General features: G+C 29.5%; 1 protein-coding gene across 1 annotated transcript in view; it reads left to right on the plus strand.

The window, feature by feature from the left end:
- LOC106686272 (uncharacterized) overlaps window positions 1-13,553 on the plus strand; it is a gene marked incomplete at its 5' end in the record, with an annotated part of 42,557 nt that extends 29,004 nt beyond the window's left edge. The window contains 4 exons of the mRNA XM_014429465.2: window positions 378-457; window positions 845-1,088; window positions 2,173-2,308; window positions 6,764-13,553. Coding sequence (XP_014284951.1) covers window positions 378-457; window positions 845-1,088; window positions 2,173-2,308; window positions 6,764-6,933 — 630 coding nt within the window. The remainder of the gene's footprint in view (window positions 1-377; window positions 458-844; window positions 1,089-2,172; window positions 2,309-6,763) is intronic.
- Between the last annotated feature and the right edge of the window lie 1,673 nt (window positions 13,554-15,226).

The raw sequence follows: 15,226 nt of genomic DNA on the forward strand, positions 1-15,226 counted from the left end.
TTTAATTTTTTGGGTTGATCTAAAAGTTCAAATTAGAACTCATTGTTTATAGAATATAAGGCAGGTTGAATTTAAGATCTTCTATTTTTAGTTTTTCATTTTCCACTAAGACAAAAATATTAATCAATCCAAGTATTAAAATAACCTGACATCCAGAACTTTATTTGGCTGGACTATTGGACTATTAGTTTCTATTGATTTCATATAGTCATTTTAAAATGATCTTATGTTCCAAGATAGTATTTCTATACTTTTTATTATAGTATAATTATATACTTTATAAAGTATTTATATTAGATCATCCATATTTGATTGCTTGGACTTTGTTTATTAACATTAATTAAAATTATTGATAATTTATTTTTATTAAATTTCAGCAAGCATCCACTCAAACTCCAACATCACTTATGCCATCTCCTCCTCAACCAATCTTTTCTAAGAGTAAAAGGGCTTCTTTGTAAGTATTGATTTTTTAACATTACAATAATTGAGTGAAATTCATTGTATATAATTCATGACGAGACCAAGTGATCCAACAATAAGTGTCAACAATTTGAGAAAAGTTTGTTCACACCCGAATAATCTATTTTCCATTCACAATATCATGCCAACAGATTTAACTTTAGCAATGACCTCTATTCAATTTAAATAAATACTAGAATATGTATGTTCTCATCTCTACATTCCTTCAAAATAGTCTTATTCCAATTTTCATGACTATTGTATTAATATCTATTACTTAAATCACTTGGTATTCTTATTCCTCATATAATTTTGTTTTTTGTTATGTCAGATAATTGTTTTCTAATGAATAAATTTGTTTGATATATCTTTGCACCCATAGGATAGAACAACAGATGCAGGCTGATAGACAAGGGGCTTTAAATCCAGATTGTAAAACTCCATTTCTAAGTAAGAGTGATGCTGTAAAAAGATTAATTCGCTATCATACTATGAATGAGCCTGTACTTAGTGAGAAAGACCTTGCAAAAGCTGATGAATTATTTGAGCAAACAGCAAAACACCTGCTCGACAAGAAAAACCACTTGTATAATAAATTTACTTTTCTCATACTTAAAGAAAGTATGGTAAGTCTAATTTAATTATAAACTGTATGTTTTAGTTTAGCATTACCTAGGTTTAATTTCTAAGATAATTATACTGTATGAAGTCATCAGTCTATATTAATTAAAGTGTTTCACTTCCTATTAAAGAAACCATTGACCAAGTGTTGAGGCGTTTGATATTCTGCCATTATTAATTTCTCAAAATCTTAATTTAAATGTTTAAGGCTTTACAAATCCTGTTCCAGACCTAAACACACCAGAAAAAAATTCTTAGATGGCTTGAAAATCAAGCCTTTCTTGTATCTATGAACAAGGAGAGGGTCTCACATGTATCTTGTAGATTTTGATGAAACTTTTTTGGTGTATATAGGACTTAAAATGATGGACAAATGTCAATATTAGGTTGAACTCATAAGTTTTTATCGACAAGTTCAAAACTGAATGACAACTGATTGTGTATCAATAGTAGCTGTCAATTTCGTTGGCACCTGTTGAGGTCAGAAAAATAACCATAATTTCAAAACACTGTAGTTCAAAACTGCTTGTTTGTGCTAACATTGTTAAGACACTTAAGTTTATTTATTTATTTTTTAAAATTGATTTATTGGTGGGTAAAAATAGACAAATTCTTATGAGGTTAAACCTTCCTAAAAAGGTAATATATCCTAAAAATGGGTTTTGCAAAACACTATGGCAAATAATAGGATATGTACATGGCCAAGAGGGGGAAACCTAAACTATAAGTAAATCTTTATTGTGTTAAAGTTTAAAACTAAAAATTTGTCAATTTTTTTTTTTTTTTCAAAGAAATATAAGTGATTTGAAAATTTCCATACAAAATATTCAAAAACAAATAAATTTATGTTAAATGTAATATATACAAACAAATAATTTGTATTATATACTTTTTCCAAATAAGAGATATTTGATTTATGCTATTAATCTTTTTTTTTTTCAAATAGAAATTGATAAAGCTACATATTTAATAAGTGCTTAACACTAAATTGTTGATGCATTGCTTGCATATTAACAATTTAATATTTTAGAAAGTTTGACTGTATATAAATTTGGGTTTATTAAGATTAAGTTACTAATAATGTTACAGAGGTTACAACAAACCAGTGAACTAGTATTACTAGAAAGACTGTTTGTTGCTGATGAAACTACGAGATTAGAACAGATTAAGCAAGAAGCAAGTGCTCCTGTTTCAGTCGCAACTGCCACATCATCATCTTCATCATGTGAGTAGATTGATAAATCCTAATATATATTTTTAAAAGTTTTAATTTTTCATAGTTTAGTTTTATTATCATATTCTATTATCGTTACTATAATGGAATACGACTATTAAGCTTTGCCATATTGAAAAACCTAATAATCTAAAGTACTACATTCAAAACGTAAGGATATTCACAAATATACTTAGACATCACTGAATTCACAAGCGTATAATCAAATCGATCATGTCGCAATACAAAATAGATGGGAAAATAGTATAATTAATATGAGATCCTATTCAGGGGCAGAATGTGGTTCAGATCACGAACCAATAATTGCGAAAATTTGACAAAAACTTAATATAAAAAAGAGAAAACGTCCTGAAAATTTCGATCTGGAGAAATTAAAAATCCGACATTAAGACATTGAGAAGTTATGGGTAGGAATCAGAGATAATATTAAAGAAGTCGGTAATTTGTGTTTCAGAAAAAGGGAAATTAATAAGAAGGTTTGATGAAGAGTGTCTTAAAATGTGTGAACAAAGAAAAGCCGCTGAGTTAAAAACTCTCAGTAATCCTAGCGAAAACAATGTTACTTACTTCCGGGCCTCAAAGAATGAGACGTCTAAATTCCTCAGAAATAGAAAAAGAGAATATCTTAAAAATAAAATAACAGAGATAAAAAATAACGTCAGAGAAATGTACTAAGGTAATAACCGATCCCAGAAATTCCGCTCTGTAGTGATGGAAATAAGAGATAAAAATAATAAAATATTAGCTAATCTGCTAGATATATTGGATATGTTTAAGAAACGTTTTGAAAGTATTCTGAATATGGGACATAATTTCAATCTCCTCTGACTGAATACCAGAGTGCTGAACCGTCGATAGAAGAACTGAGTCAGGAGGGAGTTGAAATGGCCATCGCAAAATTAAAACCTTATAAAGCAACGGTAACTGACAATATTCCTAGTGAACTAATCAAGGCATGTGGTCAAATTGGAGTTTCTAAAATACACCATTTGGTTAAAAAGATCTGAGAAATTGAGGAGATACCTGAGGAATGGAAGGAGTCTCTACTTATTCCCGTTCACAAAAGGGGGCCGACGATGGATTGTAATAACTATCAAGGGATCTCACTCCTTCCTGTATGTTATAAAATATTTTCACTAATCTTAACTAGTTGAATCACAGAATACGCTGAAGAAATTATCGGAGACCACCGATATGGTTTTACACAAAATCGTTTAACTATTGATCAACTTTTTTCATTACGGCAAATCTTGCAGGAAAAGTTGGAATACAACGGGGTAGTTCATCAACTTTCCATATTTACTTTATAGTATATAATCTACACATATATTATATATAGATTTCCAAAAGACTTGGAATAATATTCTGTATAATATTATAGTTGTATAATATTCTGATTGAACAGGAAATACAAAAGAAGTTAATAAATTTTGTAAATATTTGCATGACTGAAATGTTTAATAAGGTACAAATTGGTAATCATTATTCTGAGAAATTTCAGGTCCAGTCGGGTTTAAATCAAGGTGATTCTTTATCACATATCTTATTTAATCTAGCACTAGAATACGTCATTAAAAGTGTGAGGAATACCGAAAATGGTTTAACTTTGGGTGGTAAAATACTGGTGCTTGGGTATTTTTAAATATGGTGATGATTTGGTATTTTTGGGTGAAGACAAAGAAACTATAGAACCTATTAATAAAACTAAAACTATTAACCACGTAAGGAACTATGTCTTGAAATAAATACGGATAAAACAAAATATATGGTTAGCAGTAGAAACGTGAGCAATTTCGGTGATATAGATATAGAAGGAAATACAGGTAGATAGATTCAATTCTACGGTAACTAGAAAAAAACGAAATTGATAAGGAAATAAAAGCTAGGTTGAGGGCAGGAAATGCTTGTTATTTTTCAATCTCAAAACTGCTTAACTCGCACCTTCTATCGAAAAACTTAAAAATTATAATTTACAAAACTGTTATCCTTCCCACTGTTCTTCATGGATGCGACTCATGGCCTATTACACTAAGGGATGAACAATGCCTTAAGATTTTTGAAAATAAAGTATGACAAAAAAATATGCGAACCATAAAAGGATGAATTAACAGGAGAATTTAGAAGATTACACAATGCTGAATTAAGTTACCTACACCCGGTCCACGACAAACCTACAACCTATAATTCATGATATATCATTGCAGTGTATAAAATGGGCGTGTAAGGTTGTAGGGCTTAGTAACGAGAGGATCCCTAAAATGTTAATAAACACTGAACCGACTTATAAATGTCCGAGGGGTAGACCGAAACTTATATGGGAGGATTGCGTTAAAACTGATTTAGTAGAATTGGGTTTGGAGGGGCATCACTGGAAGGATAGGATGTATGCAGAGAGCGTTTAGTGGTATCAGCCTTCGTGTTTGTTAGGCCTTCATTATTATTAGTTTTCTGATTCCTTTCTTCTTCTTCTTCTTCTTGTTCCCAACTTGATGCTGATTATTATAATTATCTCAGCAATTATATTTGAAATTATTATATAAACTAAATTAAATTTACTAACATTTCACTGCTCCCTATTGATATGTTGCTTTTAGAGTGGCAATAGTTCCTGTTGTGACTTTAATAAGGACACATTTGATTGATTAAGAACAACATTATACAAAACAATGTACATAAATTGAACATGAACAAACTGCACTGAAGCACGCCATTGAGGCTGGTCAACAACTCAATGAACACCGGAAGGGCAATGCATTGTTACAGCCTGTAAAGGATAACCTGTTCGCTTTACTACATTCTCCCCCACTTGATAAGAAATCAGTCCACTTGATAAAGGTCAAAATCAGAAAGGTAACGTGGAGTTACTCACTACCTGGATGATCTGCGAAATGAAGGAGTTGTAGGTTGGTTGGCATTGGGTTCTGCTGCTTCATGCTGACTATGGTCATTGCCTTGGATGTTTTTCATAGGTTATCACCTAACTGATGGTTCAGCAGTCATTAGAATTCCAAGTCCTCAAAACCACCGAGCCTCATTAGAGGTCTAAGACAGATGTGCTTTTGTATTCAGTATTACGGCAAATTTGAATCCTTCAAGTAGAGTTCAGCAAGAGACTGACCTGAGGTTAATGGCTTTACACGATAGCAAAATAAAGCAGTGTCTTCTTGAGAGTAGTGTCTTTGAGTCTTCTTTTCAGAGTCTGAATTCAGTGTTTCTCAATCCATAGATATTGAAGGATATGATTGAGAAATTGTTTTCCAGTAACATTTTATTTTCCTTAAAGGTCAGAGTGTCATGGAAAAGGTGTACGTAGATCCACTTGTATCTCTCATCCACACGTTAAGAAGTAGTGGTTTTCGAACTTAGTCAATACACACTCTTTCCCAGTTCTCTGTATACAGAACCTAAAGATGAACTTCAGCCTTCTGAGGGTTGTGAGAAACTTTAGCCCTGGGCTCACAGCTTGTAACAAGTCATTCAATGTCTATCTAATTGTTCACAAATGAGTGAACACAGGGAAGGCAGTGCACTGTTACAACCTTTAAAAGGTAACCTGTTCACTTAACCACAGTTCTAAGTGTTATATTTTTTTTTTTTTTAAGAATTGTGGTTTCTATATAAATCTTTCTCCAAACCATTATAAGAATAGGAAAGTTTTTTTATAGTTATTGTGGTCTTTCATGAATTTTTTTTATTTACAATCTGAATTCATGTTAATGTATTAGAAAACGTTGTTATCATTACATTTTCTAATATATTATTATACATTATCTATATGCCACAGTTACAAGAAATTTGATGGATCGGGACTTCACTCAGAGTCTCTCTAGCTTCTCCTTTTCAGTTTCAGCTGTTACAAGACCCAAGTTCCCACCTCCCATGTCCTTTTATGTTTTTGATCAATTTTTTCAGTTAGAGCAAGTTAAGTTGAACTTTTTTATTTTATGGTTCAACTTAATAGTCACTTCTATAAAAAATTCTGAGGCAAAATGTTTACCTATGAATGTCAATTAAATCCTACTTTCTGGGGTCTGATTTTTAAGAAAAGGAGGAGATAGGGAAACTCAGAATTGCTCAATCAAATTTTTCTCATTCCTTCTAATACTGCTTTTGCAGTTCTGATGTTTATTTATTTATTTTTTTCTCCAAACCAGCACATCTAATTAGATCAATCATTATGATGATTATTAGATCACACCTATATTCGAGTTTGTATGAAACTTAAAGTAAGTCTATGAGTAGAAACCTGTTAAATTGATCTGTATCCTCCCCTGTATCCAATCTACATTATCCTCCACTCTTCTCCTATTGGATTTCAAATATTGATAATCTAATCATGTTCTTTTTAGAAACATTTAGATAACTCCATCTGTAATCATAATCAATAAAGTAAAGCTGTTTACATTGCCCCCTCTTTTATTGTATCTGGCCAATTTTATTTTCTAGGTATATTACCTGTAAAAAGAGAACGAGACGAAGGAGATAATGTAGAAACTAAAAAACATTGTCCTGATGATGAAGAAATCAACGCTCAAGTTCAAAGTGCTATTGATAGCATTCTTAATCTACAAAGGAATGATCCTCTTGAGGAAGCTGTGAGAAGCATTTCTTCATAGTACTGCGTAATTAAATAAGCCATAACCTCTTCTTAGTATTTATTGATTTTAGTATGTGATTTCTTATGAAAATGAAGTATCGTCAACCAGTATTTTTATAATTGTTGTTAAATTTTTATCATTATTTATACTCGTTAACAGTTTACCAACCTTAGAAATTATTATGTAGTTTTAAATCTATTTATTTATTTTGTTTTATGTTATTAACAATTCATTTTTCAATTATGATTGGACTGATTTATAATTGTGAAATAATAAATTGATGCAATTTTTAATTTATTCATTAAACTTCTTAATGAATAAATGGATGCTATTATTAATTTGTTCATTAAACTTTTTAATTAATAAATTAAATAAGTTATTGATAATTTTCAATGACAAGTATAATTTTTCTTTTCAAGATGAAGGTTTTCCATATTTATATATGTATTTTTTAAGAAATTACAACAGTGGTTACATACATAATAAGTGCCTTTAAAATGAATTTTGATGTTTAAATTTGATTTTCAATTTAGTTTGATTAATAACTTGCTAATTAAAGAAGAAGAATAAAAATTTGAATTTTTGTTTAATTTCAGCAGATCATTTTTATACAATAGTTCATGTAATGGAGTAGGAAATTTTAATCATTCAATCAACAAAGGACACTTAATTATGATCAATACTAATTTTTATATATTAAAGTATATAATATTTTCTTATATAATAGCCAGCATAGTAAAAGTTAGCGATTTCAAATCGTTCAAACTTTTTGACAATTAAGTATAATTTTGTTTAACTATTTTTTAAACCATCCCAATAATTAATAATTTAAAAGCTTTTTGCGTATCATGTTCAGTGTACATAAAATTTATAACTTATTACTTGACTTAAAGCAATTGTTTACCTAGACATACATATATCAAAAAGGTTTGATATGTGTCTTATAAATTAACCATCTCATGAACCTGTTCATAACAAGCTTCTCAGGTGTAGAATTCCAAAACCAGCCAAGTCCATTTTCTAATTTTTCCTGTAATATTTTATTTACTATATATTATAAGGGTAAAGGAATTCTAAAATCAGTTAAATCACTGGTGATTTAACTTATTTCTGAAGATTTTATTTTCCATTCATTATAATCAAGTATATAAATTGTTAAAAGAAACATTTGAAAATAGACTTGAATTCTAGGTCTCTTAGGTTGTTTTGTCATTCAATGGGATGGTAAAGCTTAAAGCTGAATATTATCTTAAACTGTTTTTCTTGTAATGAAAAAATAATTCTTTATAATTATATTAATATGATTAAAAAAATATTTGATCATTGTCCTTTATATTTAAGTATTTAGGGGATTGTTATTAACTTTTTTTATGAGAAAATAATTTTAATTTGGCTGTGATAATATTTAAGTTAATAATTTAAGTTTAAATTGGGTATATTTTAATAAGAAATCGTTCATTATAATTATTTGTATACTTTTGAATCCATGCTATAATTATAAATTGAAATTCTTATTGTAGATGTTTCATTATTTCGGTCTATTCTTAAAATTATTTATACCTATTTGAAAAGACTAAGTTGTTTTAAGTTAAACATGAATTGGAACTTTCGTAATCATAATAACTGGATTATTGAATGAAGTATCATCAATCATGAATTATCATAAAAAAAGAAATTTTGGTTCAGTATGACCTCATAAATTTTGATAGATTTTAGTGTAAGTAATTCGTAAAATTGAGTCGATATATTTTGGTATTCATGCCTTTTTATAGTGTAGTGTCTTACCTTTGCTCTTCATTTGTTGTTTTTCCTCTTTCCAGACCTAGTCATTGAATATGCTCCATATAGCTCCTTTTAGGTCTCCCTCATGGTTTTCTACTAGTCGGCCTCACCTCCATACATTTTCTTGGCACTCTGTCTTCCCCCATTCTGCAGACATGTCCATACCATCAGAGCTGTCGGTATTCAATCACTGATTTCACTGAGGGGATCTGAAGTTCTCTTATTCTTTCATTCCTTATCCTGTCTCTCTTAGTTTTGCCCAATATTCTTTGCAAAAATCTTATTTCAGCTGTCGTAATCCTGCTCATTTGCTTGTGTTGGGTGACCCAACTTTCACCGCTGTATAATAGTGTTGGAAGATATATTGCTTTAAAGATATGGAGTTTGATGTCCTTACCTACCTCCCTCTTTACAATAGTATTGCATATCTAGTAGTAAATATGTTTTGCTTTATTTATCCTATTGGACACTTGGTCTATTTTACCACATTTATTGAAAATTGTTCTAAGGTAGGTATAGAAGTCCACTCTTTCCGATACTTCATCATTTCACACTGTTCTTACAAGGCCCACGTCCTCGTCATCTCTGGCAAAAGTCATAACCTTTGTCTGGCGGCTGTTAATACACATTCCTTTGTGGGCGAGTTCTTCTTGCCATTCTATAATGGCCTGTTGTCCATTATAGAATTTTTCTTCATTAGACAATTTTTCCTCAGAGTCTGTCACCAGCATGATATCGTCTGCATATAGAAACGTCTGTACCTGTACCGTCCTCATGTTCCATATACCGACTACAGTCCAAGCAGTTCTTCTCCTTCATATTTTGTGGATTTCATCCATAAAGACAATAAATAATAATGGACTGAGACTATCTTGTTGTTTCACACGTATTTCCAGAGAAAACGGATTTGACTCTCAGCCATTGATACGCACTACTCCTTTAGGGCTTTGATAAGTCGATTTAATTTTCCCAATTATTGATTATCCCAAAGCTTATAATCCTTATTTATTTTGAAGAATTGGTAGTTATTGTTGTATTTATGAATAACTAATCTATTAATTAATGAACCATTTTTGTTTTCACTAGTTATTTGTTTTTTTTAATGTAACTTCCAAAACTCCCATTTTATCTACTAGATGTGTCTCTCTATAGACTATTTTTATTCATTTAGTTTTATCGTTTATTGTTTTCTTTTAATTTAGCTTATAAATCAATTAGTGGTTTGGTGTTAAGAGTATTGGTCGGTTTATCTTAGTTCAATATTTTTAGTTTTACAATTCGAGTCTAGTAGACATTGGTTATGTTAAAAAACCATTACAATTAATGGAATTTGACAGTATAAAAATTACATTTAAACCAATTAATTTTTGTATTTTTTTCTTTTCGATCATTGTATTTGCTGTGCAAAATAAATAATTTTTTGTTTGTTTGGTAAATTTATATTTTTTCTTCAAAATTATGTTTAGTAAAACTGATTGTTGATGAATTATCTGTCTGATGACTTAAATATTGGTTACTTTTTAAAAATTAATCTCCAATAACAGAGCATTGTTATATAACTACACTGGATATTACTTAAAATTATCCTGAAGGGGCTTGTATCTTAATGTTGTATTAATGGAAGAGAGAACATTTTGAAATGCAGAAAACCTGTTAAAAAAAAAATTAGCAATTTATTGTTAATTATTAAAATTATGAAGTTTAAATAATTTTTATCTAAATTTACATACCCGTTTTGTGACTGCCACGAGCAAATATACTGTAGAAATTATATGCCATCTCATTTAAAAATTTAAAATCAGTTGATTAGGACTGCTTTTAGAATTAGTTCATTCATTGAGCATCACTTCTCTCTTTGATGGTGTTAAAGGTCCTATTTACTGTCAAAAACTTTTAAAGTTAGAATTGAGTTTAAGGCATCTCTCATTGAAAGTGCCGACTTATTATCTTCATTTGTTTCAGAAATGACAGTAGAAAATATTTCATCTTATTGAACATTGAAGAAATTGTAGAATGTTTAACATTCAGTTCCTTTCTCTTGGACTTTTCCTTGTCTCTTCACCATTACAAATGGTCCTTGTATATTTCATTACAAATATGAATTTTGTCCTTAAGAGAGAAAGATCATCGCTTCTGACTCATTTTTTATGAATCACGCATGACAAAGTTTTTTGCTCTCAAAAATTACTAGAAACCCCTTTTGTTAAAATGAATTTTCAAGTGAAATATAAAGAAGAGGGTTAGGGGAAGAAGTGAGTTGCTAGGAGGTACCCCTATTTCTTGGAGTACTCCTATTCCACCTTAAAGAAGGAAAACTCTGTTTTAGATGTTTACAAGTTTGTTATTTGTTTACATTTTGAGTTGACCCCCTCTTCCACACAGGACCATTATTACCAATGCTTATATCCCCCTAGCTACAAGAAATGCAAGTTGCTTTGACTAATACATTTTTACTAGAAATATCATTATATCTACTTAAAATTATATAAATATCAGTTGTTGCAACTGATATCGTTTTAGGTTATATCCAGTGTACTTTTATTACAAAGGAAACAGAGTGATTTAAAATTAAATTAGTTCCTCTTCCATAGCAAACCTTTTTTTTTTTTGCCGTTTACGTTTAGTAATCATAAACTTTAAGTTCTTATGAACACCTGATTATTTTTAATTATTTTATTGAAAAAATAAATCAATCATGTGTGAAGAATTGTTATCAAGATCTGATACAAATTAAATTTTTGTAAATTCTCTTAATAATAATCCCTTATATGAGTAATAATATTACCCTTTTTATTTTCAGTCTTAAGAGATTAGAAATCTTTTGAATCTTATTAATTCTTTGAGAAATGTGTAACTTAGATGTGGTTAACCTACTAGCTATTACATTACAACATATCAAAATAAATCAATACCTTTAAAAATTTATTATTCATTGTCTAATGGAGAAGAAACAATTTTTAAATTCTCCGATTTTGACTTATCGGTTTTATCTTCAGGGAAAAAAAATAATTAAAATTTTTTATAAAATCATTTTTTTTTTATAAACATCTATCATAAGGATTACATTTTGTTCGTACATGATTTTGATAATATTTCACTTTTTTTTTTTCATCTACTTTTTGTTATTGTACTGAATGGTAGTATGTCATAGAAAAATTGCTTTCATCTTTATTGGCACTTAAAAAAATATGTAACTAAGAGACTGTGTCACTTATTTGTCTTGTGAATTTCAATATATTTCCATTGGCATTCATTTTTTAAATGATGTGTAATTTGTTTGTTAAATTGAGTGAAGGCTCAACATTTTCTATAATATTAAAATTGTTAATCATGCTGACAAACTTTAAAGTTTGCTAAAATTAAAATTTTTAATTTTAAATGATTAAGGAAAATCATACGTACCCAATCCTCGCTTCTAGGTATTTACATTAAGATTGTTTATTTCTATTTTAAGATTTTATCATTGATAATTTTATGTACATAGTGTAGGATAGGTTAGCCTTTACTGTAATATTAAAGTATTGTAATGTTGGCCTATTTAATAATAATATATTTATTTTCCAAGTCATTTATTATTATTGGGCTAGGGAGATTATAAATGTTTTTGGTTTTAAAGCTTTTATGTTGAATTTATTTTTTCTCTATTAAAATCACAGTTCTTTGTAATAGATACCAGAAATTTATATTATTTTATGTACCGTAAGCTATAAACAAATCTATAGTCCATAAATTTCTTATGCCTTAGTAAAATAGCTTAAACTTCCTGCACTATGTTTTGTAAGACATTAAAGTTTTACATACATTCAGTATGTCTGGAAACTTGAAATTATTTTTTAATGGTATTTATGTATTTACATGGCACTGAAGTACTGAAATTTCTATTTTCATTCCGAACTTTCTCCCTCCATTTGGCTAATCTAGTCTTATTATTTTAGTTTTCCATGAAAGAAATCTGTAAAACATATTTGTTTAGTTATGAATATTCTTGTATTCATTTTACATTTATGTAGCTTAAGATTTTTTTATATTTTAAGTTCCTAATTTGGTAATGCTTAACTCCAGCTAGGTGGAAATGACTACCAAAAAATGCCATCAGTTACTCATTTGACAAACAAATGGTATTGCTGTATTATAATAGAGCATTTACTATTTAAATTAATTGTAAATTAAGAAGTAGAAAATACAGTTAGAAAGGAGTTGTACAATTTGATTTTATTTTGAGGATGTTGGTGTATATATTACTTAAACAGGTTTAAAGGTGCTCTGTGCATAGCTAGACTTCCTTGAAGTTCATCTTGTGATATTCTTTTTAATAACTGTTTTAACTTTCAATGAAAGTGTGAAATTTTATAACCACTAAAATTATGCGAATTGTTTTCGTAATGAAATCAATTCTGATTATTTACTTAGTTGTTAATAGTTGTAAATATATATGTATATATATCTAATTTATATATATAAAATTAATGTTAAGATAAATTTTATACTCTTCAATTGCCAGCTGTATTTTCTACTTATAAATGCTATTTTTTTATTTTACAGAATTAACATCATCTGTAAGCTTATCAATTGTATTTAATGAATGCTAGGTAATATCACTTGAAGTCGTTTTCTTAAGCATGGAATCTCTGAAAAAGCAAAGGTTTTCAAATTTTAAGGTTGTGATGAATGAGTTTCGATCTCAGTGTTTTACTATCATTTGTAGAAAAAAATTATATGTACAAATTAATTTATGATTTATTTTGTCTATTATTAGGTAATTTTAAGTCTTATAGATAATAAATTGTGTAATATTTTGTATATATTGTACAGGTCTTTTACAGATAAATGAATTCAAAGAACTTAATTTAATTATTGTTTTTGTACTTATTTCCTTATTGCCTCTCTTATTAATATTTTATGTATTATTCAGAAATAAGTGTAAAAGAAGTATAAACCACTCCATTTTTGGGGTGATTAGTCTCATGTGCTAGATCCACATCACACTCTGAACATCTGGTATGATTCTGATGAAATTTGCTACAAGATATTTTTAGTTGGATGCCTCAATGCAGTAAAAATATTCATGTAAAATATTACAGTATGTATAATATTAATAGCCAGTAGGATAGCATTTTTTAATTCATTGAAATAAAACTATTTTTACCACTTTGAGGGTTATATTTTATCTTTTCACTTCAATATGATCTTCAAATAGTTTTGAATTTTACACTTTCCTGCACTCACTAGACTTTGTAATTATCTTTTTACAGTATTGTAAACTTTTTTAAGACAATAGTCTGAGGGGCCTGAGATGCTGGAGGAAGTAGAATTATTAATCCCTGGTTAATCTGTATTTTTTTTTTTATTTGGTTATAGGAGTTTTATTCAGAAGTAAAGTATATTAAATTTCCTACAGAAGTGGTCTTTGTAATTTGTTTTATTACTAATTGTTTAGCAAGGAGGAGGTAGGCCAAGGAAAACTTAAAATTATGGAATAGAAGAATCATCGATGACTCAGGACTGGAGGAAAGAATAGGCCCTGGATAGAGTAGTCTGGAAGGAGGGTATATAAAATTTAAATTAAGGAAATCTACTGCTTGATTGCTAAATCCTATAATATTAACATTTTAGAGGTAAATATCAAGGCTTCCAACTGATAAACTATATGGTTAAGAAATAGAGATAGATCAATAAATATAACTTGCTCATCATTTCTATTAAGTGGTTAGGTTAAAATTTTATTTTTTGTTAAACTTGATTTGTCCTTTTAGAATAGATAATATCTAAAGTAGGAGTGCTTTTTGACCCATACATGGTAAGAAAATCTGCCCATGGTGAATTGTAAGTAGTGGATGGAATTTAATTTAGGCCATGATGACATGGATTCTTAATTGAGGCCAAAACAGATATATAGTGGATGGAATCACATAGAATTGATGTGTCCAATCCTTGAACATATTGTCAAAATCAGAGTAATGGTTTAACGGATTATGCCCAAACAATAATTTGACGAAAGACATAGACACAAAACCAACTTTGTTTAAAGGATGGACTTATAGATCTGAGATGAGTTCCTACCACAGAGGGCTGTTTTTTTGTCTATAACAGAATACTGTGTATTCCCGAGGTTTACTAACATGTGGAAAGGATTGAAGTGTCTTCCAAAATATGTTGGAGGGAGAGATTATTGATGAGGACTGGTGAGAGGCAGAATCAGAGTACTCTGATGATCTGGAATATAGAATGAACAGAGAAAACGATGAATACCTTCCAGGATTACAAGGATAGGGCTAGAAGCTGGCCTTAACTATTATGAAGAGATACCTTCATAAGGCCCAGTGGTCATACCAGAAGTGTAGATGTGGCCAATGGTGCATTATACTTGGTAATGATTGCAACTTCAAAGTCAGGGTATATGAAAATAATGTGAGCTCACAGGAATAGAGGTCCTAGGGAAAGTTAGTTGGTGATGAGTAAAAAAAAAAACCGTGCCCGTGTAGGCCTCGGTGCGAAGCGCCGAGGCGACATATTTCCGTGACAACGTATA

Source organism: Halyomorpha halys, unplaced genomic scaffold (assembly GCF_000696795.3).
Source record: "Halyomorpha halys isolate HHAL.00 unplaced genomic scaffold, Hhal_1.1 Scaffold803.1, whole genome shotgun sequence".
Classification (NCBI taxonomy): Eukaryota; Metazoa; Arthropoda; class Insecta; order Hemiptera; family Pentatomidae; genus Halyomorpha; species Halyomorpha halys.